The 25,592-nt window shown below is 45.0% G+C and overlaps 1 protein-coding gene across 1 annotated transcript in view; it reads left to right on the top strand.

Moving 5' to 3' along the window:
- The window catches only part of LOC135057092 (zinc finger protein 850-like), a 70,688-nt gene that overhangs the window by 38,684 nt on the left and 6,412 nt on the right, over positions 1-25,592 (top strand). Inside the window, exon 7 of the mRNA XM_063962992.1 lies at positions 10,013-11,393. Coding sequence (XP_063819062.1) covers positions 10,013-11,393 — 1,381 coding nt within the window. The remainder of the gene's footprint in view (positions 1-10,012; positions 11,394-25,592) is intronic.

Here is a 25,592-nt window from a genome sequence, read left to right as displayed (position 1 = left end):
TATTTTTGTTTTATGCGAATGCATGTGTAGCAGAGCTGTGTGAACAGATCTTGTGCAGTCTCTGCGCAGCCGAGGACTTACTCAGTCACTGCGATCACTTCAGCCTCTCCGGGACCGGAACTGACGTCCGACACCCGCCCTGTGAACGCTTAGGCACACCTGCGTTTTCCCAACCACTCCCTGAAAACGGTCAGTTGCCACCCACAAACGCCTTCTTCCTCTCAATCTCCTTGCGAACGCCCGTGCGAATGGATTCTTTGCACAAACCCATCGCTGAGTGGCGATCCGCTTTGTACCCGTGGAACGCACCTGTGAATTGCGGTGCATACGCATGATAATCGATAAGGGAGGAGGGGTAATGGATATCTTCTGCACTAGTGAAAAGTCAATTAGTATTTCATTAAATGTAATAAATACCCCATTTATATGGGTGGTCTTCAGTATGCCGGCGGTCGAGCTCCCGGTGACCAGCATACCGGCGCCGGGAGCCCGACAGCCAGCATACTTACACTTATTCTCCCTCGTGGGGGGCCACGACCCCCCTGGAGGGAGAATAAAATAGTGTGGCGCGCGTAGCGAGCCTGCAAGGGGCTCAATTGCGCTCGCCACACTGTCGATAAGCTGGCGGCCGGCCTCCCGGCGCCGGTATGCTGGTCGCCGGGAGGCTGGCCGTCGGCAGATCGTAGTGAACCCCATTTATATATGTATTGCGGTTTAATTCATAATCATATATTGGGGGTGCTGCCATAGACTAGAAGGTAGAAGGTAAGAGTAAGATAGAGAAGATAGTCTCTTGGTTGGCGCACTGTAAGAAGAGAGAATTAATTTGTTTAAAATATAACTTTTAATATTAATCCATTAAAAGTGATGTGAAATATATATGGAAAAAATACAATAAATAAAAGGATATTATATCAATTTAAAAATGTGTTCACTGTCTTATTTGTTCTTGTATCACTTGTAATTGTATTCATTTTTTTGTGAGACCAGACGCACTGAGCAGTTGTCACACAATCCTGCTTTTAATATATTATCTGGCATCAGTAGGATCACCTATACAATTTTGGATCCAACAAAAGATTATAGGATATAATTACAATGTCAGATAGAGTATCATCCTGACTTTTCCCCGTCGACCCAAGTTGTAACTTGTCCTTGGTCCCTTACCTTGTGCCTATGATCACTAATGTGATATTAGATATTAAAATAATATCATAAATCTTGCTTTATGAAACACAGCGTGTTATTTGTAAGTAACTCAGAACAGAAAAGCTGCTCATATAATTTTACCAACACTGGGATCATTAGATCACAGGTTCTCAAACTCGGTCCTCAGGACCCCACACAGTGCATGTTTCGCAGGTCTCCTCACAGAATCACAAGTGAAATAATTAGCTCCACCTGTGGACCTTTTAAAATGTGTCAGTGAGTAATTAATACACCTGTGCACTTACTGGGTTACCTGCAAAACATGCACTGTGTGGGGTCCTGAGGACCGAGTTTGAGAACCACTGCATTAGATGTAAGCAAAATAGCAGAAACATATCTTTTTAGAGCCTGCTGTTAAAGGCTGATTGAGAAAGGCGACACTGTAACATGGGTGGTCATTCCGAGTTGATCGCTAGCTGCATTTGTTCACAGCACAGCGATCAGGCTAAAAAATGGCAGTTCTGCGTATGTGGTGCATCGTACGAGCACAACGGATGATGCAGTTTTGCACAGGGTCTAGCGAAGCATTTCAGTCGCACTTGTGGCCGCAGAGCCATTGACATGAAGTGGGCATTTCTGGGTGTCAACTGACCGTTTTCACGGAGTGTTCGTAAAAACGCAGGCATGCCAGTAAAAACGAAGGCGTGGCTGGGCGGGTGTGTGACATCAAAACAGGAACTGAACAGTCTGAAGTGATTGCAAGCGTTGAGTAGGTCTGGAGCTAATCAGAAACTGTACAAAAAAAACTTCGTAGCTTCTCTGCGATCCATTCGTTCGCACTTCTGCTAAGCTAAAATACACTCACAGTGGGCGGCAGCATAATGTTTGCACGGTTGCTACAAACTGCTAGCGAGCATTGAACTCGGAATGACCACCATGATGTGTTTTATATAATGTTGCTATTCGGTTCCCAATCAATGTAACTGCTATAGTTTATGCAGTTTGGTCTCTTCCCTTATCAGAAGAGCTCATAGTGAAACAGAAAAGGCTGCAGTGTGACACTTTATTAGATAAAATGTTATTATTCTATTCACATGCAATGTATCATATATTGTAATTATTTACAGTTTATATCATCCCTATTCAGAGAAATTAGTATGTGCCACTCATCCTATCAAATCAGAATATGGAATGTCTAAAGGTCCGTACACATTAGACAATGTCGCTCTATGAGCGTCGTCTAATGTTTCCCCTCCCCAACCGGTCGACGGCCGACTGTACACACTGAGCGATATGACCGCTCAGTGACGTCAAGCCTCCGCCAGCCCTGCATGCAGGTCCTGGACGACAGTGCAGATCCTGCATACATGCACTGCCGACAGCGATGATCGCTGCCAACCCACGGGGCCGTGCATCGGTCGTCGCTGGCGGCATACACACTTGCCGATAAAATGAGCAACGTCGCTCAGGGAGGGAGCAAATGAGCGACGGCGCCCATTTTATCGGCAAGTGAGTATGGGCATTTAGTCACCCGTTAAAGTACAATTAATGTGGTGTGTTACAATTTTCCAATATGGGATTTAGGAGAAGGGATTATATCACACTCTGTACCATTTAATTAACCACCTCAATATTAGTTCATACATCTAGTGTTGACAATATACTCGAGTAGCTAACTCCATATAGTTATGAGAGCCTATCATGGAGAGTATTTGTATAAGGCAGCTGATGCACACATACGCTATCCCATCCACAGTCTCTGTATCCATCCTGTATAACGTACTGCCTTCATTAAATTTGGCTCATGCAGCTAACTCCATGGGGTATGTTTACTAAGATTCGTATTTGTGGCTATCAGCTCCCCCCATCCGCCGCACTTGGATTGGGAGGACAGCCTCGGGCTTCACCCCTGGCCCTTGGGAGGCTGGAGGTGGGGGGACACCTTAATTTAAGGGGTCCCCACTCCTCCAGGGTACCCCGGCCAGGGGTGACTAGTTGGTGATTTAATGCCAGGGCCGCAGGGACCAAGATAAAAGTGTCCCCCGGCTGTGGCATTATCTCTCTGACTAGTGGAGCCCGGTGCTGGTTTTTAAAATACAGGGGACCCCTACGTCTTTTGTCCCCCATATTTTTTGCACCAGGACCAGGCGCAGAGCCCGGTGCTGTTTGTTAAAATATGGGGGAACCCCTGTAAATTCCTCCCCCCCCCCCGTATTTTTACAACCAGGACCGGCTCAAAGAGCCCAAGGCTGGTTATGCTTAGGAGGGAGGACCCCAAACATTTTTTTTTTCTAATTGTTAACTCTATCCCACTCCTTCCCACTGATAAACATGCACGGATCTGTGCATGCCTATCAGAACACGGTAAAAAAAAGCAGGTCTATTTTAAAACTGCTTTTTTTTACGATTTGTATTTTTTTTTCATGGCAGTGTTTGACTATTGCCGGCAGTGTTTGTGAATTCGAATTTGTAGTAAATTACAGAGTTGTATAAAATAACAGGTGTATTTGACCGATGGTGTATTCATTCGTATTTTTTTTCTTTGACTTCCAAAAAAATATGAATGCCCTCATCACTGCCGAGATTTCAGTTTAGTAAATTCCCGAGATGGACACTTTGAAGAAAAAACAGCAATTCGGTCAAAACCGGGACTTTAGTAAATATACCCCCATGTGTTTGTGAAAACCTATCTGAGGAAATGTTAATAGGAGAGCGCTGGAACATGTAATTATTGAATACTGTCACAAGAAGTGTTCACACCAGTCAGCTAATACATATATGTGCTGTCTCATCCACACTCATTGTATATCCTGTGTGGCGTGCTCGCATAAATTGAATTTTACTCCTATATCTAACTCCGTGTAAACACTAAATTCTGTCCTAGAAAATATTGGTAAGAGGCCACTGAAACATCTAATTATTAAATCTTATCACAGAGAGCATTCATACAAGGCAGCGAACGTGTATGTGTAGCGTGAAGCATTAATTCAATTCAACTCGTATAGCTAACTCTGTGACTTTCAGATCCTATCGTAGGCAATGATCCACAGGGAGCCGCTGAAACACACATACGCTGTGCTGTATTAGGTATAATTCCATTTTGGGCATTACTGACCGCATTGAGTTTATTGAATCCTATCGTAGGAAATATTAACAGAAAGCGGCTAGGATACACATGTGCTGACACATCCACAGCCACAGTTTCTATATCCATCCCATAGGGTATACTATATTGATTGTAGCTCAGTTTGGGTGTAACTGGTCCTATTAAATACTGAACACGCATTTCTTCATATTGCTAAATTGAACATTGATACATACTAACACCGCCCACGTGCACGTTTCACATCAGCTTCGTCAGGGCAAACCCGATTGCCCTACCTGGAATGGTTATAAAGGAAGAGAGAGACAATCGCTGCCGGGTATGTGGTCATATGATCACATATTACATCGTCTCCGACCGGGCTTACATTACTATTATAGCGCCGATTCTCTCATACATGTCACGTGTCTAAAATGTCCAATCCTCACAGATGATTCTCGGATCTTCCCTGGAGCCCGGACACCAGCATAATCGAATATGTAAAGAAATTGGATGACATAATAGTATGATAAGAAAGCGATCATCCATACGCATGCGCAGTTTAGCCCGATGACTAGGTGATCGCAGGACTGCAAAAAAAAACAGCGTGCTATCAGGTCTTAATGATCCCCAATATTCTCTGGGTAGATCTGTATCTGTGATTCTATGCATGTGTGAGACTCTGCTGTGAGTGTGACCCTATGCATGTGAGACCCTGCTGTGAGTGTGACCCTATGCATGTGTGAGACTCTGCTGTGAGTGTGACCCTATGCATGAGACCCTGCTGTGAGTGTGACCCTATGCATGTGAGACCCTGCTGTGAGTGTGACCCTATGCATGTGACCCTGCTGTGAGTGTGACCATATGCATGTGAGACCCTGCTGTGAGTGTGACCCTATGCATGTGAGACCCTGCTGTGAGTGTGACCCTATGCATGTGAGGCCCTGCTGTGAGTGTGACCCTATGCATGTGAGAGCCTGCTGTGAGTGTGACCCTATGCATGTGAGACCCTGCTGTGAGTGTGACCCTATGTATGTGAGAGCCTGCTGTGAGTGTGACCCTTTATGTGAGAGACTGCTGTGAGTGTGACCCTATGCATGTGAGAGCCTGCTGTGAGTGTGACCCTTTATGTGAGAGACTCTGCTGTGAGTGTGACCCTATGCATGTGAGGTCCTGCTGTGAGTGTGACCCTATGCATGTGAGACCCTGCTGTGAGTGTGACCCTTTATGTGAGAGACTGCTGTGAGTGTGACCCTATGCATGTGAGGTCCTGCTGTGAGTGTGACCCTTTATGTGAGAGACTGCTGAGTGTGACCCTATGCATGTGAGAGCCTGCTGTGAGTGTGACCCTTTATGTGAGAGACTGCTGTGAGTGTGACCCTATGCATGTGAGACCCTGCTGTGAGTGTGACCCTATGTATGTGAGAGCCTGCTGTGAGTGTGACCCTTTACGTGAGAGACTGCTGTGAGTGTGACCCTATGCATGTGAGAGCCTGCTGTGAGTGTGACCCTATGCATGTGAGACCCTGCTGTGAGTGTGACCCTATGTATGTGAGAGCCTGCTGTGAGTGTGACCCTTTATGTGAGAGACTGCTGTGAGTGTGACCCTATGCATGTGAGGTCCTGCTGTGAGTGTGACCCTATGCATGTGAGACCCTGCTGTGAGTGTGACCCTTTATGTGAGACCCTGCTGTGAGTGTGACCCTATGCATGTGAGGTCCTGCTGTGAGTGTGACCCTATGCATGTGAGACCCTGCTGTGAGTGTGACCCTTTATGTGAGAGCCTGCTGTGAGTGTGACCCTATGCATGTGAGGTCCTGCTGTGAGTGTGACCCTATGCATGTGAGACCCTGCTGTGAGTGTGACCCTTTATGTGAGAGACTGCTGTGAGTGTGACCCTATGCATGTGAGAGCCTGCTGTGAGTGTGACCCTATGCATGTGAGAGCCTGCTGTGTCCCTATGCATGTGAGGTCCTGCTGTGAGTGTGACCCTATGCATGTGAGGTCCTGCTGTGAGTGTGACCCTATGCATGTGAGGTCCTGCTGTGAGTGTGACCCTATGCATGTGAGAGACCCTGCTGTGTCCCTATGCATGTGAGGTCCTGCTGTGAGTGTGACCCTATGCATGTGAGGTCCTGCTGTGAGTGTGACCCTATGCATGTGAGGTCCTGCTGTGAGTGTGACCCTATGCATGTGAGACCCTGCTGTGAGTGTGACCCTATGTATGTGAGAGCCTGCTGTGAGTGTGACCCTTTACGTGAGAGACTGCTGTGAGTGTGACCCTATGCATGTGAGAGCCTGCTGTGAGTGTGACCCTATGCATGTGAGACCCTGCTGTGAGTGTGACCCTATGTATGTGAGAGCCTGCTGTGAGTGTGACCCTTTATGTGAGAGACTGCTGTGAGTGTGACCCTATGCATGTGAGGTCCTGCTGTGAGTGTGACCCTATGCATGTGAGACCCTGCTGTGAGTGTGACCCTTTATGTGAGAGCCTGCTGTGAGTGTGACCCTATGCATGTGAGGTTCTGCTGTGAGTGTGACCCTATGCATGTGAGACCCTGCTGTGAGTGTGACCCTATATGAGAGAGACCCTGCTGTGAGTGTGATCCTATGCATGTGAGGCCCTGCTGTGAGTGTGACCCTTTATGTGAGAGACTGCTGTGAGTGTGACCCTATGCATGTGAGAGCCTGCTGTGAGTGTGACCCTATGCATGTGAGAGCCTGCTGTGTCCCTATGCATGTGAGGTCCTGCTGTGAGTGTGACCCTATGCATGTGAGGTCCTGCTGTGAGTGTGACCCTATGCATGTGAGGTCCTGCTGTGAGTGTGACCCTATGCATGTGAGAGACCCTGCTGTGTCCCTATGCATGTGAGGTCCTGCTGTGAGTGTGACCCTATGCATGTGAGGTCCTGCTGTGAGTGTGACCCTATGCATGTGAGGTCCTGCTGTGAGTGTGACCCTATGCATGTGAGACCCTGCTGTGAGTGTGACCCTATGCATGTGAGGTCCTGCTGTGAGTGTGACCCTATGCATGTGAGAGCCTGCTGTGTCCCTATGCATGTGAGGTCCTGCTGTGAGTGTGACCCTATGCATGTGAGGTCCTGCTGTGAGTGTGACCCTATGCATGTGAGGTCCTGCTGTGAGTGTGACCCTATGCATGTGAGACCCTGCTGTGAGTGTGACCCTATGCATGTGAGAGACCCTGCTGTGTGACCCTATATGTAACTGAGGGAATAAGAGGACTGTGATACCGCTCTGTATCTGAGGGAATAAGAGGACTGTGATACGTCTCTGTAACTAAGGGAATAAGGAATATGATACCGCTCTGTAACTGAGGGAATAAGAGGACTGTGATACCGCTCTGTAATTGAGGGAATAAGAGGACTACGACACCGCTCCGTAACTGAGGGAATAAGAGGACTGCAACACCGCTCTGTAACTGAGGGAATAAGAGGTCTATGATACCCCTCTGTAATTGAGGTAATAAGAGGACTGCGATATGTCTCAGTAACTGAGGTAATAAGAGGACTGTGGTATCACTCTAACTGAGGGAATAAGAGGACTGTGATACTACTCTGTAACTGAGGGAATAAGAGGACTGCAATACCACTCTGTATCTGAGGGAATAAGGGGTCTATAATACCGCTCTGTAACTGAGGGAATAAGAGGACTGTGATACCACTCTGTAACTGAGGGAATAAGAGAACTGTGATACAGCTCTGTAACTGAGGAAATAGGAGGACTATGATACCGCTCTGTAACTGAGGAAATAGGAGGACTATGATACCGCTCTGTAACTGAGGGAATAAGAGGACTATGATACCGCTCTGTAACTGAGGGAATAAGAGGACTGTGATACTACTCTGTAACTGAGGGAATAAGAGGACTGCAATACCACTCTGTATCTGATAGAATAAGGGGTCTATAATACCGCTCTGTAACTGAGGGAATAAGAGGACTGTGATACCACTCTGTAACTGAGGGAATAAGAGAACTGTGATACTGCTCTGTAACTGAGGGAATAAGAGAACTGTGATACCACTCTGTAACTGAGGGAATAAGAGAACTGTGATACCACTCTGTAACTGAGGGAATAAGAGGACTGTGATACAGCTCTGTAACTGAGGAAATAGGAGGACTATGATACCGCTCTGTAACTGAGGGAATAAGAGGACTGTGATACCGCTCTGTAACTGAGGGAATAAGGAATATGATACCGCTCTGTAACTGAGGGAATAAGAGGACTGTGATACCGCTCTGTATCTGAGGGAATAAGAGGACTGTGATACGTCTCTGTAACTAAGGGAATAAGGAATATGATACCGCTCTGTAACTGAGGGAATAAGAGGACTGTGATACCGCTCTGTAATTGAGGGAATAAGAGAACTACGACACCGCTCCGTAACTGAGGGAATAAGAGGACTACGACACCGCTCTGTAACTGAGGGAATAAGAGGTCTATGATACCCCTCTGTAATTGAGGTAATAAGAGGACTGCGATATGTCTCAGTAACTGAGGTAATAAGAGGACTGTGGTATCACTCTAACTGAGGGAATAAGAGGACTGTGATACTACTCTGTAACTGAGGGAATAAGAGGACTGCAATACCACTCTGTATCTGATGGAATAAGAGGACTGTGATACTGCTCTGTAACTGAGGGAATAAGAGGACTGTGATACCACTCTGTAACTGAGGGAATAAGAGGACTGTGATACTGCTCTGTAACTGAGGGAATAAGAGGACTGCAATACTGCTCTGTAACTGAGGGAATAAGAGGACTGTGATACCGCTCTGTAACTGAGGGAATAAGAGGAATATGATACTGCTCTGTAACTGAGGGAATAAGAGGACTTATACCACTCTGTAACAGTAACTGCATTATTAAAGTAGATAAGAACCAATAGGCCCATCTAGTGTGCCCCATTGTTATTTTTTATCAGTTATTTATATAGTGCGCACATACTCCGCAGCGCTTTACTGAGAATATTTGCCCATTTGCATCAGTCCCTGCCCCAGTGGAGCTTACAATCTATATTCCCTACCACATGTAAATGCACACACATACACACTAGGGTTAATTTTGTTTGGAGCCAATTAACCTACAAGTATATTTTTGGATTGTGGGCGGAACCGGAGTACCCGCAAGCATGGGAAGAATATATAAACTCCACACAGTTACCGCCATGGTGGAAATGGAACCCATGACCTCACTGCTGTGAGGCAGTAATGCTAACCATTACACTGTCCGTGCTGCCCATATTGTTACCTCAAACCCTATTTGTTCATCATTTCTTTGTACGTCTATCCTTATGTGTACTCCCATGCCTGTTTAAATTGCTCTACTGTCTTAGCCTCTACCACCTCCGATGGGAGGCTATTCCACTTGTCCACTACACTTTCTGTGAAGTAATTTTTCATCAAATTTACCATGATCCTCCCTCCCTCCAGTCTCGACGCATGTCCTCTTTTCTAATGCTTCTCCTAATTTGAAGAATATCTCCCTCCTGTACCTTGGTAAAACCCTTGATATATTTAAAAGTTTCTATCCTATCCCCCCTGCATACCTTGGCACTCTGATGGGGACCCAGCCACACTCTCAAAAAACTTCCCGTTTTCTTTTTCTTCTCCAGTATTATGTTTTAGTGTGAAAGGCAGCACTCAAAGTATTCCGCATGAGGTTGTACTAAGCACAAATCTTTGCGCATAGGGGGTGAAATGAAATATTGATTAATGATGCCTATGTTGTAAGATACTTGACTACTTGTTTTATTTCTACCAGATGGGCGCAATACAAAGAATACCTCGGAGGAACATTGCATTTGGTCTCCAGGTTGTAAATTAGAAGATATCGCACGAGGGTCTTCAGACGAAAACCACCTTTCCCTGAATATACATCCAGCGCTTCACAGTGCAAATATATCATCTGATCTCTCTATTCTTGAAGAGTGCTCTCCTGGTGACTCAAATATTGCTTCACATAGTAAAGATCATAGCGGTGATGCAGTAATTTCTTCTTCTGAGTATGGGAAATGTTTTACACACAAATCATCTCTTGTTAGACGTCAGCAATGTCACACAGATGAAAATCCATTTGCATGCTCTGAGTGTGGGAAATGTTTTACACGCAAATCACATCTTGTTAGACATGAGAGATGTCACACAGGTGAGAAACCATTTCCATGCCCCGAGTGTGGGAAATGTTTTACAGAGAAATCAAATCTTCTTGCACATCAACGACGTCACACAGGTGAGAAGCTATTTGAATGCTCTCAGTGTGGGAAATGTTATACACAGAAATCATATCTTGTTATACATCAGATAACTCACACAGGTGAGAAGCCATTTGCATGCTCTGAGTGTGGGAAATGTTATACACAGAAATCATATCTTGTTATACATCAGAGAACTCACACAGGTAAGAAGTCATTTGCATGTACTGAGTGTGGGAAATGTTTTACACAGAAATCACATCTGGTTATACATCAGAGACGTCACACAGGTGAGAAACCATTTCCATGTTCTGAGTGTGGGAAATGTTTTACACAGAAATCACATCTTGTTATACATGAAAGAAATCACACAGGTGAGAGGCCATTTCCATGCTCTGAGTGTGGGAAATGTTTTACACAGAAATCACATCTTGTTATACATGAGAGAAGTCACACAGGTGAGAGGCCATTTGCATGTTCCGAGTGCGGGAAATGTTTTAAAGATAAATCTGGCCTTTGTACACACACACAATTTCACACAGATGTGAAACCATTTCCGTGTTCTAATTGTGATAAGTATTTTACTCAGAAATCATCTCTTGTTACACATCAGAGAATTCACACAGGTGAGAAGCCTTTTCCATGCTCTGAGTGTGGGAAATGTTTTACACAGGCATCATCTCTTGTTACACATAAGAGTAGTCACACAGGTGAGAAGCCATTTCCATGCTCTGAGTGTGGGAAATGTTTTACACGGAAATTACATTGTGTTATACATGAGAGAAGTCACACAGGAGAAAAGCCATTTCCATGCTCTGAGTGTGGGAAATGTTTTACACATAAATCATCTCTTGTTATGCATGAGAGAAGTCACACAGGTGAGAAGCCATTTACATGCTCTGAGTGTGGGAAATGTTTTACACAGACATCATCTCTTCGTAGACATGAGAAGTCACATAGATGAGAACCAGCTATTTTAAGACATCAGATAGTCACAGTTGAATTTCTTTGGTAGACAAGAAACGATGTAGCATTAATATTTACATGTAAGAAAAGTTATAACATTTGTTTATTTAGCACCTTTTTCACTATAAAGTGTTGCTAACACATTGCGCATAGGCCAAAAGCCGTTGAGGGCAGCTCTTAACATGCGATTTTTAGCAGTAGCAGTTTTAAGAAAATGGCAATTTCAGTCTCAATAGCGATCCACGCTGATTGAGGTCCCAAATCCCATATCACACACATTATTGTTTTATTTTTAACCTTTGTTGGAGAAAACCAGAGTAATCAGTGGCAAGCTAAACAAGCAAGAAGAGAACACACAAACTCCACACAAATAGTGCCTTGGTAAGGATCATATCTGAAGCAGCAGTTGTAACCACTATGCAGCCATGAATAGTAATAGTTCTTCCTTTGAATATATGATGAAAGCAGGCATAATTAAATGTGCAGAGTGTATTCAGATCAGCGGCACTGCTATGGGGGTAGTGAATGCCCCCTAATATGAAACTTGTTTCCAGTGGTGGCTTCAGGGGGACAGGATCAACCAAACCCTCACGTTACCATTACTAGCAACACAGTCAGAGGGAGGGGTCTGGTGTGAGGGTGGGGCTACACAGCACATGGTACAGCTCTGGCCCCTGTATACACTATGGTAGATAGAAGGGGGGGGGAGCAGCCGCAGAGTAGCCAATATGCTGCCTGTTGTATAAGAGGGAGGGGGCACTGTATTGTGTATGTGTGTGACCATCTAATTATGGGCCTAATTCAGACCTGATCGCTCGCTAGGCTTTTTTTGCAGTCCTGCGTTCACATAGTCGCTGCCCATAGGGGAGTGTATTTTTGTTTTATGCGAATGCATGTGTAGCAGAGCTGTGTGAACAGATCTTGTGCAGTCTCTGCGCAGCCGAGGACTTACTCAGTCACTGCGATCACTTCAGCCTCTCCGGGACCGGAACTGACGTCCGACACCCGCCCTGTGAACGCTTAGGCACACCTGCGTTTTCCCAACCACTCCCTGAAAACGGTCAGTTGCCACCCACAAACGCCTTCTTCCTCTCAATCTCCTTGCGAACGCCCGTGCGAATGGATTCTTTGCACAAACCCATCGCTGAGTGGCGATCCGCTTTGTACCCGTGGAACGCACCTGTGAATTGCGGTGCATACGCATGATAATCGATAAGGGAGGAGGGGTAATGGATATCTTCTGCACTAGTGAAAAGTCAATTAGTATTTCATTAAATGCAATAAATACCCCATTTATATGGGTGGTCTTCAGTATGCCGGCGGTCGAGCTCCCGGTGACCAGCATACCGGCGCCGGGAGCCCGACAGCCAGCATACTTACACTTATTCTCCCTCGTGGGGGGCCACGACCCCCCTGGAGGGAGAATAAAATAGTGTGGCGCGCGTAGCGAGCCTGCAAGGGGCTCAATTGCGCTCGCCACACTGTCGATAAGCTGGCGGCCGGCCTCCCGGCGCCGGTATGCTGGTCGCCGGGAGGCTGGCCGTCGGCAGATCGTAGTGAACCCCATTTATATATGTATTGCGGTTTAATTCATAATCATATATTGGGGGTGCTGCCATAGACTAGAAGGTAGAAGGTAAGAGTAAGATAGAGAAGATAGTCTCTTGGTTGGCGCACTGTAAGAAGAGAGAATTAATTTGTTTAAAATATAACTTTTAATATTAATCCATTAAAAGTGATGTGAAATATATATGGAAAAAATACAATAAATAAAAGGATATTATATCAATTTAAAAATGTGTTCACTGTCTTATTTGTTCTTGTATCACTTGTAATTGTATTCATTTTTTTGTGAGACCAGACGCACTGAGCAGTTGTCACACAATCCTGCTTTTAATATATTATCTGGCATCAGTAGGATCACCTATACAATTTTGGATCCAACAAAAGATTATAGGATATAATTACAATGTCAGATAGAGTATCATCCTGACTTTTCCCCGTCGACCCAAGTTGTAACTTGTCCTTGGTCCCTTACCTTGTGCCTATGATCACTAATGTGATATTAGATATTAAAATAATATCATAAATCTTGCTTTATGAAACACAGCGTGTTATTTGTAAGTAACTCAGAACAGAAAAGCTGCTCATATAATTTTACCAACACTGGGATCATTAGATCACAGGTTCTCAAACTCGGTCCTCAGGACCCCACACAGTGCATGTTTCGCAGGTCTCCTCACAGAATCACAAGTGAAATAATTAGCTCCACCTGTGGACCTTTTAAAATGTGTCAGTGAGTAATTAATACACCTGTGCACTTACTGGGTTACCTGCAAAACATGCACTGTGTGGGGTCCTGAGGACCGAGTTTGAGAACCACTGCATTAGATGTAAGCAAAATAGCAGAAACATATCTTTTTAGAGCCTGCTGTTAAAGGCTGATTGAGAAAGGCGACACTGTAACATGGGTGGTCATTCCGAGTTGATCGCTAGCTGCATTTGTTCACAGCACAGCGATCAGGCTAAAAAATGGCAGTTCTGCGTATGTGGTGCATCGTACGAGCACAACGGATGATGCAGTTTTGCACAGGGTCTAGCGAAGCATTTCAGTCGCACTTGTGGCCGCAGAGCCATTGACATGAAGTGGGCATTTCTGGGTGTCAACTGACCGTTTTCACGGAGTGTTCGTAAAAACGCAGGCATGCCAGTAAAAACGAAGGCGTGGCTGGGCGGGTGTGTGACATCAAAACAGGAACTGAACAGTCTGAAGTGATTGCAAGCGTTGAGTAGGTCTGGAGCTAATCAGAAACTGCACAAAAAAAACTTCGTAGCTTCTCTGCGATCCATTCGTTCGCACTTCTGCTAAGCTAAAATACACTCACAGTGGGCGGCAGCATAATGTTTGCACGGTTGCTACAAACTGCTAGCGAGCATTGAACTCGGAATGACCACCATGATGTGTTTTATATAATGTTGCTATTCGGTTCCCAATCAATGTAACACTGCTATAGTTTATGCAGTTTGGTCTCTTCCCTTATCAGAAGAGCTCATAGTGAAACAGAAAAGGCTGCAGTGTGACACTTTATTAGATAAAATGTTATTATTCTATTCACATGCAATGTATCATATATTGTAATTATTTACAGTTTATATCATCCCTATTCAGAGAAATTAGTATGTGCCACTCATCCTATCAAATCAGAATATGGAATGTCTAAAGGTCCGTACACATTAGACAATGTCGCTCTATGAGCGTCGTCTAATGTTTCCCCTCCCCAACCGGTCGGCGGCCGACTGTACACACTGAGCGATATGACCGCTCAGTGACGTCAAGCCTCCGCCAGCCCTGCATGCAGGTCCTGGACGACAGTGCAGATCCTGCATACATGCACTGCCGACAGCGATGATCGCTGCCAACCCACGGGGCCGTGCATCGGTCGTCGCTGGCGGCATACACACTTGCCTATAAAATGAGCAACGTCGCTCAGGGAGGGAGCAAATGAGCGACGGCGCCCATTTTATCGGCAAGTGAGTATGGGCATTTAGTCACCCGTTAAAGTACAATTAATGTGGTGTGTTACAATTTTCCAATATGGGATTTAGGAGAAGGGATTATATCACACTCTGTACCATTTAATTAACCACCTCAATATTAGTTCATACATCTAGTGTTGACAATATACTCGAGTAGCTAACTCCATATAGTTATGAGAGCCTATCATGGAGAGTATTTGTATAAGGCAGCTGATGCACACATACGCTATCCCATCCACAGTCTCTGTATCCATCCTGTATAACGTACTGCCTTCATTAAATTTGGCTCATGCAGCTAACTCCATGGGGTATGTTTACTAAGATTCGTATTTGTGGCTATCAGCTCCCCCCATCAGTGTTTGTGAATTCGAATTTGTAGTAAATTACAGAGTTGTATAAAATAACAGGTGTATTTGACCGATGGTGTATTCATTCGTATTTTTTTTCTTTGACTTCCAAAAAAATATGAATGCCCTCATCACTGCCGAGATTTCAGTTTAGTAAATTCCCGAGATGGACACTTTGAAGAAAAAACAGCAATTCGGTCAAAATCGGGACTTTAGTAAATATACCCCCATGTGTTTGTGAAAACCTATCTGAGGAAATGTTAATAGGAGAGCGCTGGAACATGTAATTATTGAATACTGTCACAAGAAGTGTTCACACCAGTCAGCTAATACATATATGTGCTGTCTCATCCACACTCATTGTATATCCTGTGTGGCGTGCTCGCATAAATTGAATTTTACTCCTATATCTAACTCCGTGTAAACACTAAATTCTGTCCTAGAAAATATTGGTAAGAGGCCACTGAAACATCTAATTATTAAATCTTATCACAGAGAGCATTCATACAAGGCAGCGAACGTGTATGTGTAGCGTGAAGCATTAATTCAATTCAACTCGTACAGCTAACTCTGTGACTTTCAGATCCTATCGTAGGCAATGATCCACAGGGAGCCGCTGAAACACACATACGCTGTGCTGTATTAGGTATAATTCCATTTTGGGCATTACTGACCGCATTGAGTTTATTGAATCCTATCGTAGGAAATATTAACAGAAAGCGGCTAGGATACACATGTGCTGACCCATCCACAGCCACAGTTTCTATATCCATCCCATAGGGTATACTATATTGATTGTAGCTCAGTTTGGGTGTAACTGGTCCTATTAAATACTGAACACGCATTTCTTCATATTGCTAAATTGAACATTGATACATACTAACACCGCCCACGTGCACGTTTCACATCAGCTTCGTCAGGGCAAACCCGATTGCCCTACCTGGAATGGTTATAAAGGAAGAGAGAGACAATCGCTGCCGGGTATGTGGTCATATGATCACATATTACATCGTCTCCGACCGGGCTTACATTACTATTATAGCGCCGATTCTCTCATACATGTCACGTGTCTAAAATGTCCAATCCTCACAGATGATTCTCGGATCTTCCCTGGAGCCCGGACACCAGCATAATCGAATATGTAAAGAAATTGGATGACATAATAGTATGATAAGAAAGCGATCATCCATACGCATGCGCAGTTTAGCCCGATGACTAGGTGATCGCAGGACTGCAAAAAAAAACAGCGTGCTATCAGGTCTTAATGATCCCCAATATTCTCTGGGCAGATCTGTATCTGTGATTCTATGCATGTGTGAGACTCTGCTGTGAGTGTGACCCTATGCATGTGAGACCCTGCTGTGAGTGTGACCCTATGCATGTGTGAGACTCTGCTGTGAGTGTGACCCTATGCATGAGACCCTGCTGTGAGTGTGACCCTATGCATGTGAGACCCTGCTGTGAGTGTGACCCTATGCATGTGACCCTGCTGTGAGTGTGACCATATGCATGTGAGACCCTGCTGTGAGTGTGACCCTATGCATGTGAGACCCTGCTGTGAGTGTGACCCTATGCATGTGAGGCCCTGCTGTGAGTGTGACCCTATGCATGTGAGAGCCTGCTGTGAGTGTGACCCTATGCATGTGAGACCCTGCTGTGAGTGTGACCCTATGTATGTGAGAGCCTGCTGTGAGTGTGACCCTTTATGTGAGAGACTGCTGTGAGTGTGACCCTATGCATGTGAGAGCCTGCTGTGAGTGTGACCCTTTATGTGAGAGACTCTGCTGTGAGTGTGACCCTATGCATGTGAGGTCCTGCTGTGAGTGTGACCCTATGCATGTGAGACCCTGCTGTGAGTGTGACCCTTTATGTGAGACACTGCTGTGAGTGTGACCCTATGCATGTGAGGTCCTGCTGTGAGTGTGACCCTTTATGTGAGAGACTGCTGAGTGTGACCCTATGCATGTGAGAGCCTGCTGTGAGTGTGACCCTTTATGTGAGAGACTGCTGTGAGTGTGACCCTATGCATGTGAGACCCTGCTGTGAGTGTGACCCTATGTATGTGAGAGCCTGCTGTGAGTGTGACCCTTTACGTGAGAGACTGCTGTGAGTGTGACCCTATGCATGTGAGAGCCTGCTGTGAGTGTGACCCTATGCATGTGAGACCCTGCTGTGAGTGTGACCCTATGTATGTGAGAGCCTGCTGTGAGTGTGACCCTTTATGTGAGAGACTGCTGTGAGTGTGACCCTATGCATGTGAGGTCCTGCTGTGAGTGTGACCCTATGCATGTGAGACCCTGCTGTGAGTGTGACCCTTTATGTGAGACCCTGCTGTGAGTGTGACCCTATGCATGTGAGGTCCTGCTGTGAGTGTGACCCTATGCATGTGAGACCCTGCTGTGAGTGTGACCCTTTATGTGAGAGCCTGCTGTGAGTGTGACCCTATGCATGTGAGGTCCTGCTGTGAGTGTGACCCTATGCATGTGAGACCCTGCTGTGAGTGTGACCCTATATGAGAGAGACCCTGCTGTGAGTGTGATCCTATGCATGTGAGGCCCTGCTGTGAGTGTGACCCTTTATGTGAGAGACTGCTGTGTGACCCTATGCATGTGAGAGCCTGCTGTGAGTGTGACCCTATGCATGTGAGAGCCTGCTGTGTCCCTATGCATGTGAGGTCCTGCTGTGAGTGTGACCCTATGCATGTGAGGTCCTGCTGTGAGTGTGACCCTATGCATGTGAGGTCCTGCTGTGAGTGTGACCCTATGCATGTGAGAGACCCTGCTGTGTCCCTATGCATGTGAGGTCCTGCTGTGAGTGTGACCCTATGCATGTGAGGTCCTGCTGTGAGTGTGACCCTATGCATGTGAGGTCCTGCTGTGAGTGTGACCCTATGCATGTGAGACCCTGCTGTGAGTGTGACCCTATGCATGTGAGGTCCTGCTGTGAGTGTGACCCTATGCATGTGAGAGCCTGCTGTGTCCCTATGCATGTGAGGTCCTGCTGTGAGTGTGACCCTATGCATGTGAGGTCCTGCTGTGAGTGTGACCCTATGCATGTGAGGTCCTGCTGTGAGTGTGACCCTATGCATGTGAGACCCTGCTGTGAGTGTGACCCTATGCATGTGAGAGACCCTGCTGTGTGACCCTATATGAGAGAGACCGTGCTGTGAGTGTGACCCTATATAAGAGAGACTCTGCTGTGAGTGTGACCCTATATAAGAGAGACTGCTGTGAGTGTGACCCTATAAGAGAGACTCTGCTGTGAGTGTGACCCTATGCATGTGAGACCCTGCTGTGAGTGTGACCCTATATGTGAGAGACTCTGCTGTGAGTGTGACCCTATAAGAGAGACTCTGCTGTGAGTGTGGTATGAGTGGTGTAGCCACAGCCGGTATAAGGGAGGGCAGTAGGTACAGCAGAAGGTGCCTCCAGTGCGTGCTGTAAGTACATGGCTCTGGATGGTGTGACAATGAACTGTCCCCGGCCCATTTGGACAATGTTTTAGTACAGAAGTGAGCAGCCAGCTATCGTTCTTACACAGGGACAGGTGAGATGTTTTATTCTGAGCCAGTCTCATCCTGTAAGGACACTGGGGACAGGAAGCTGGAGACCCTCTGATGTCACAAGTGACTATAAGGGGTCAAAACAAGGAGTGACTGGCTATCACCCACCATCACCAAGATCCCATTGTTATCCCCTAGGGCTGAGTCAGGCACTGGGGCATGAAAACAGCAAGGGGAACTCATCATGACTCATCTCACTGATCTCAACTGTAAAAGTCAATTGATTTTAAAAACAACACAAAATAGTTTGCTGCGGAGGCTAGCTGCGTCTATATGCGTAACGGTTCCACGCACACTAATACTTTAATAGAATAGTGTACTGTTGAACTGAGGTACACCCCATAATCAGTTTTAATATAACTAATAAAAGTATTAAATCGCAATAACAGGTAACAGACATGCAAGTAACAACACCCCATGAGAGACTTACAGTTACAGCCAATATACATACGCATGCACCCCTGGATCCAGGCGATCAGTCTTCAGCAAGGGGACTTCTGAGATAGGAGATCTGCCCTCAGTCTACCCTTTGTCCAAAAGCAGACAATATATCAAGCAAAGTCTTTTAGCATTGGTCTAGGGGTGAGGCATCTCTATAACTCGACGGCCCATAGGCCAGTCCACTGGAGGGAGAAGGCTTTGTTCCTTGAAGGAGACACGTGTTTGCCCTCGGGGTCCCGCTGCGAAAGTGGCTTGAACTGGCTAATATACAAACATTGCTCTGCATATATATATATATATATATATATATATATCAAATATTGCCCATATCATCCGATCGCTGTGTGTGACACTTTGTTCGAAATGACTGGGTTACTGCTAATAACATGCTGGTCAGTAGGACACTAAATATGGGGCAATAATGTGATTTTAACCCTGTGGTATGTGTAATGCTGTTTTACTGATTTATTACTAATGTTGTTATATATTAAAAGAGTGCTCTGGGCGTGTAGTGACTATGTGATATCTACCGTAACGCTTGAAGTGTGCCGTGATCCGCAAAGTACCATAATACGCAAAGTGCATACGTACACAACCGCTAATAAACGCCACAATGTATTCTAATACAGAAATGCAATTTTGACTTTGACACTACCAATCAGGAGACACCATTTCCTGAGACCACCCTTTGCAGGAGGGACTATAGAGGTGGGGATCGGAACCTTTATAAACAGGATGTAAGAGCTGCAGGTGTGTGTTTCACTCTGGAAGCAACTGGTCCTGGAGTCTCGGCCTCTGCCAGTGTGCTGAGGACTGTGCATGGGACTATTGTGACTATTGGAGTACAGGCTTTTCCTGGGATTGCAGACTTGTTGGCTCTGCCTGGTTTATTCTACAATTGTGGACTTGCAGCCTGTGATCCTGCACACTTATACTGCATCCAGTCATTAATCACAGACCGTGCGGGAGAGTTCTGGGGAGTCTAATGGTAAGCTGCTGGTTATTAGGACCTGCTGATCTGCTTTTCATTTCATCTTATTGCTGATTTAGAGAACTTGTATTAAGGGGGTAATTCAGAGTTGATCGCAGCAGCAAATTTGTTAGCAGTTGGGCAGGGGGCAGCAGATATAACATGTCTGGTTATCCTTGGGGGGACCTGCATGTCTTTTTTATTATTTTTTTATTTTTAACACTTTCTTTACTTTTACAGATGGAAGCATACACTGATCTCATTGATCTGTACATGCTTCTGGCTAACTGTACAAAGTAATGAAAATGTGTACTAGAAAAACGCTTGTTTCCTTTACTGAAAATTGCATCAAATTGCATACAACTTCTATTTTAACCTTAAAAATTCGGATCCTATTACATTTTCGATTTTCAGCTAAAATAGCAAATTTCAACCATGTGATTTAATGCTATTTTTAGTACACCTCAAAAACCACACCCTATTACTTCTAGCCCAACAAAGGAAGAAAAGGAGGGTTATTCAGAGCTGTTGGTAAACCAAAACACTTAATTGGACTGTTATATCAAATTAGACAATGGGTTGTTGAAATTATCCAGGTTATAGTTTATCATAGTTTATTTTCACGGTGTATAATTACTATCCACAGACAAGTGACATGTGTCATCAACATAAAGACTGGAACAGATCACTAAATCACAGCATAATTAATAATGGATGCAGCTGTTTCCTGGGCTGAAAGAACATCCATGATAAAACGGCCTATCACAGCACTAGGAACCAGTGACACCCCAGAGTGCAGCTCATCCAGTCACTAAGAACCAGTGACATCACTGAGAGTGCAGCCCATCACTTGACTAGGAACCAGTGACATCACTGAGAGTGCAGCCCATCACTTGACTAGGAACCAGTGACATCACTGAGAGTGCAGCCTATCACTTGACTAGGAACCAGTGACATCACTGAGAGTGCAGCTTATTACTTCACTAGGACCAGTGACATCACTGAGAATGCAGCCTATCACTTCACTAGGAACTAGTGACATCACTGAGAATGCAGCCTATCACTTCACTAGGAACCAGTGACATCACTGAGAATGCAGCCTATCACTTCACTAGGAACCAGTGACATCACTGAGGTATTGCCGGGAGCCCGACAGCCAGCATACTTACAATTATTCTCCCTCGTGGGGGGCCACGACCCCCCTGGAGGGAGAATAAAATAGTGTGGCGCGCGTAGCGAGCCTGCAAGGGGCTCAATTGCGCTCGCCACACTGTCGATAAGCTGGCGGCCGGCCTCCCGGCGCCGGTATGCTGGTCGCCGGGAGGCTGGCCGTCGGCAGATCGTAGTGAACCCCATTTATATATGTATTGCGGTTTAATTCATAATCATATATTGGGGGTGCTGCCATAGACTAGAAGGTAGAAGGTAAGAGTAAGATAGAGAAGATAGTCTCTTGGTTGGCGCACTGTAAGAAGAGAGAATTAATTTGTTTAAAATATAACTTTTAATATTAATCCATTAAAAGTGATGTGAAATATATATGGAAAAAATACAATAAATAAAAGGATATTATATCAATTTAAAAATGTGTTCACTGTCTTATTTGTTCTTGTATCACTTGTAATTGTATTCATTTTTTTGTGAGACCAGACCCACTGAGCAGTTGTCACACAATCCTGCTTTTAATATATTATCTGGCATCAGTAGGATCACCTATACAATTTTGGATCCAACAAAAGATTATAGGATATAATTACAATGTCAGATAGAGTATCATCCTGACTTTTCCCCGTCGACCCAAGTTGTAACTTGTCCTTGGTCCCTTACCTTGTGCCTATGATCACTAATGTGATATTAGATATTAAAATAATATCATAAATCTTGCTTTATGAAACACAGCGTGTTATTTGTAAGTAACTCAGAACAGAAAAGCTGCTCATATAATTTTACCAACACTGGGATCATTAGATCACAGGTTCTCAAACTCGGTCCTCAGGACCCCACACAGTGCATGTTTCGCAGGTCTCCTCACAGAATCACAAGTGAAATAATTAGCTCCACCTGTGGACCTTTTAAAATGTGTCAGTGAGTAATTAATACACCTGTGCACTTACTGGGTTACCTGCAAAACATGCACTGTGTGGGGTCCTGAGGACCGAGTTTGAGAACCACTGCATTAGATGTAAGCAAAATAGCAGAAACATATCTTTTTAGAGCCTGCTGTTAAAGGCTGATTGAGAAAGGCGACACTGTAACATGGGTGGTCATTCCGAGTTGATCGCTAGCTGCATTTGTTCACAGCACAGCGATCAGGCTAAAAAATGGCAGTTCTGCGTATGTGGTGCATCGTACGAGCACAACGGATGATGCAGTTTTGCACAGGGTCTAGCGAAGCATTTCAGTCGCACTTGTGGCCGCAGAGCCATTGACATGAAGTGGGCATTTCTGGGTGTCAACTGACCGTTTTCACGGAGTGTTCGTAAAAACGCAGGCATGCCAATAAAAACGAAGGCGTGGCTGGGCGGGTGTGTGACATCAAAACAGGAACTGAACAGTCTGAAGTGATTGCAAGCGTTGAGTAGGTCTGGAGCTAATCAGAAACTGCACAAAAAAAACTTCGTAGCTTCTCTGCGATCCATTCGTTCGCACTTCTGCTAAGCTAAAATACACTCACAGTGGGCGGCAGCATAATGTTTGCACGGTTGCTACAAACTGCTAGCGAGCATTGAACTCGGAATGACCACCATGATGTGTTTTATATAATGTTGCTATTCGGTTCCCAATCAATGTAACACTGCTATAGTTTATGCAGTTTGGTCTCTTCCCTTATCAGAAGAGCTCATAGTGAAACAGAAAAGGCTGCAGTGTGACACTTTATTAGATAAAATGTTATTATTCTATTCACATGCAATGTATCATATATTGTAATTATTTACAGTTTATATCATCCCTATTCAGAGAAATTAGTATGTGCCACTCATCCTATCAAATCAGAATATGGAATGTCTAAAGGTCCGTACACATTAGACAATGTCGCTCTATGAGCGTCGTCTAATGTTTCCCCTCCCCAACCGGTCGGCGGCCGACTGTACACACTGAGCGATATGACCGCTCAGTGACGTCAAGCCTCCGCCAGCCCTGCATGCAGGTCCTGGACGACAGTGCAGATCCTGCATACATGCACTGCCGACAGCGATGATCGCTGCCAACCCACGGGGCCGTGCATCGGTCGTCGCTGGCGGCATACACACTTGCCGATAAAATGAGCAACGTCGCTCAGGGAGGGAGCAAATGAGCGACGGCGCCCATTTTATCGGCAAGTGAGTATGGGCATTTAGTCACCCGTTAAAGTACAATTAATGTGGTGTGTTACAATTTTCCAATATGGGATTTAGGAGAAGGGATTATATCACACTCTGTACCATTTAATTAACCACCTCAATATTAGTTCATACATCTAGTGTTGACAATATACTCGAGTAGCTAACTCCATATAGTTATGAGAGCCTATCATGGAGAGTATTTGTATAAGGCAGCTGATGCACACATACGCTATCCCATCCACAGTCTCTGTATCCATCCTGTATAACGTACTGGGGGGACACCTTAATTTAAGGGGTCCCCACTCCTCCAGGGTACCCCGGCCAGGGGTGACTAGTTGGTGATTTAATGCCAGGGCCGCAGGGACCAAGATAAAAGTGTCCCCCGGCTGTGGCATTATCTCTCTGACTAGTGGAGCCCGGTGCTGGTTTTTAAAATACAGGGGACCCCTACGTCTTTTGTCCCCCATATTTTTTGCACCAGGACCAGGCGCAGAGCCCGGTGCTGTTTGTTAAAATATGGGGGAACCCCTGTAAATTCCCCCCCCCCGTATTTTTACAACCAGGACCGGCTCAAAGAGCCCAAGGCTGGTTATGCTTAGGAGGGAGGACCCCAAACATTTTTTTTTTCTAATTGTTAACTCTATCCCACTCCTTCCCACTGATAAACATGCACGGATCTGTGCATGCCTATCAGAACACGGTAAAAAAAAGCAGGTCTATTTTAAAACTGCTTTTTTTTACGATTTGTATTTTTTTTTCATGGCAGTGTTTGACTATTGCCGGCGCTGTTTGTGAATTCGAATTTGTAGTAAATTACAGAGTTGTATAAAATAACAGGTGTATTTGACCGATGGTGTATTCATTCGTATTTTTTTTCTTTGACTTCCAAAAAAATATGAATGCCCTCATCACTGCCGAGATTTCAGTTTAGTAAATTCCCGAGATGGACACTTTGAAAAAAAAACAGCAATTCGGTCAAAATTGGGACTTTAGTAAATATACCCCCATGTGTTTGTGAAAACCTATCTGAGGAAATGTTAATAGGAGAGCGCTGGAACATGTAATTATTGAATACTGTCACAAGAAGTGTTCACACCAGTCAGCTAATACATATATGTGCTGTCTCATCCACACTCATTGTATATCCTGTGTGGCGTGCTCGCATAAATTGAATTTTACTCCTATATCTAACTCCGTGTAAACACTAAATTCTGTCCTAGAAAATATTGGTAAGAGGCCACTGAAACATCTAATTATTAAATCTTATCACAGAGAGCATTCATACAAGGCAGCGAACGTGTATGTGTAGCGTGAAGCATTAATTCAATTCAACTCGTACAGCTAACTCTGTGACTTTCAGATCCTATCGTAGGCAATGATCCACAGGGAGCCGCTGAAACACACATACGCTGTGCTGTATTAGGTATAATTCCATTTTGGGCATTACTGACCGCATTGAGTTTATTGAATCCTATCGTAGGAAATATTAACAGAAAGCGGCTAGGATACACATGTGCTGACCCATCCACAGCCACAGTTTCTATATCCATCCCATAGGGTATACTATATTGATTGTAGCTCAGTTTGGGTGTAACTGGTCCTATTAAATACTGAACACGCATTTCTTCATATTGCTAAATTGAACATTGATACATACTAACACCGCCCACGTGCACGTTTCACATCAGCTTCGTCAGGGCAAACCCGATTGCCCTACCTGGAATGGTTATAAAGGAAGAGAGAGACAATCGCTGCCGGGTATGTGGTCATATGATCACATATTACATCGTCTCCGACCGGGCTTACATTACTATTATAGCGCCGATTCTCTCATACATGTCACGTGTCTAAAATGTCCAATCCTCACAGATGATTCTCGGATCTTCCCTGGAGCCCGGACACCAGCATAATCGAATATGTAAAGAAATTGGATGACATAATAGTATGATAAGAAAGCGATCATCCATACGCATGCGCAGTTTAGCCCGATGACTAGGTGATCGC

This window comes from Pseudophryne corroboree, chromosome 3 (assembly GCF_028390025.1).
Source record: "Pseudophryne corroboree isolate aPseCor3 chromosome 3, aPseCor3.hap2, whole genome shotgun sequence".
Lineage (NCBI taxonomy): Eukaryota > Metazoa > Chordata > Amphibia > Anura > Myobatrachidae > Pseudophryne > Pseudophryne corroboree.
Note: the sequence above shows the minus strand (reverse complement) of the source record. Positions and strands in the feature narration are given on the sequence as shown.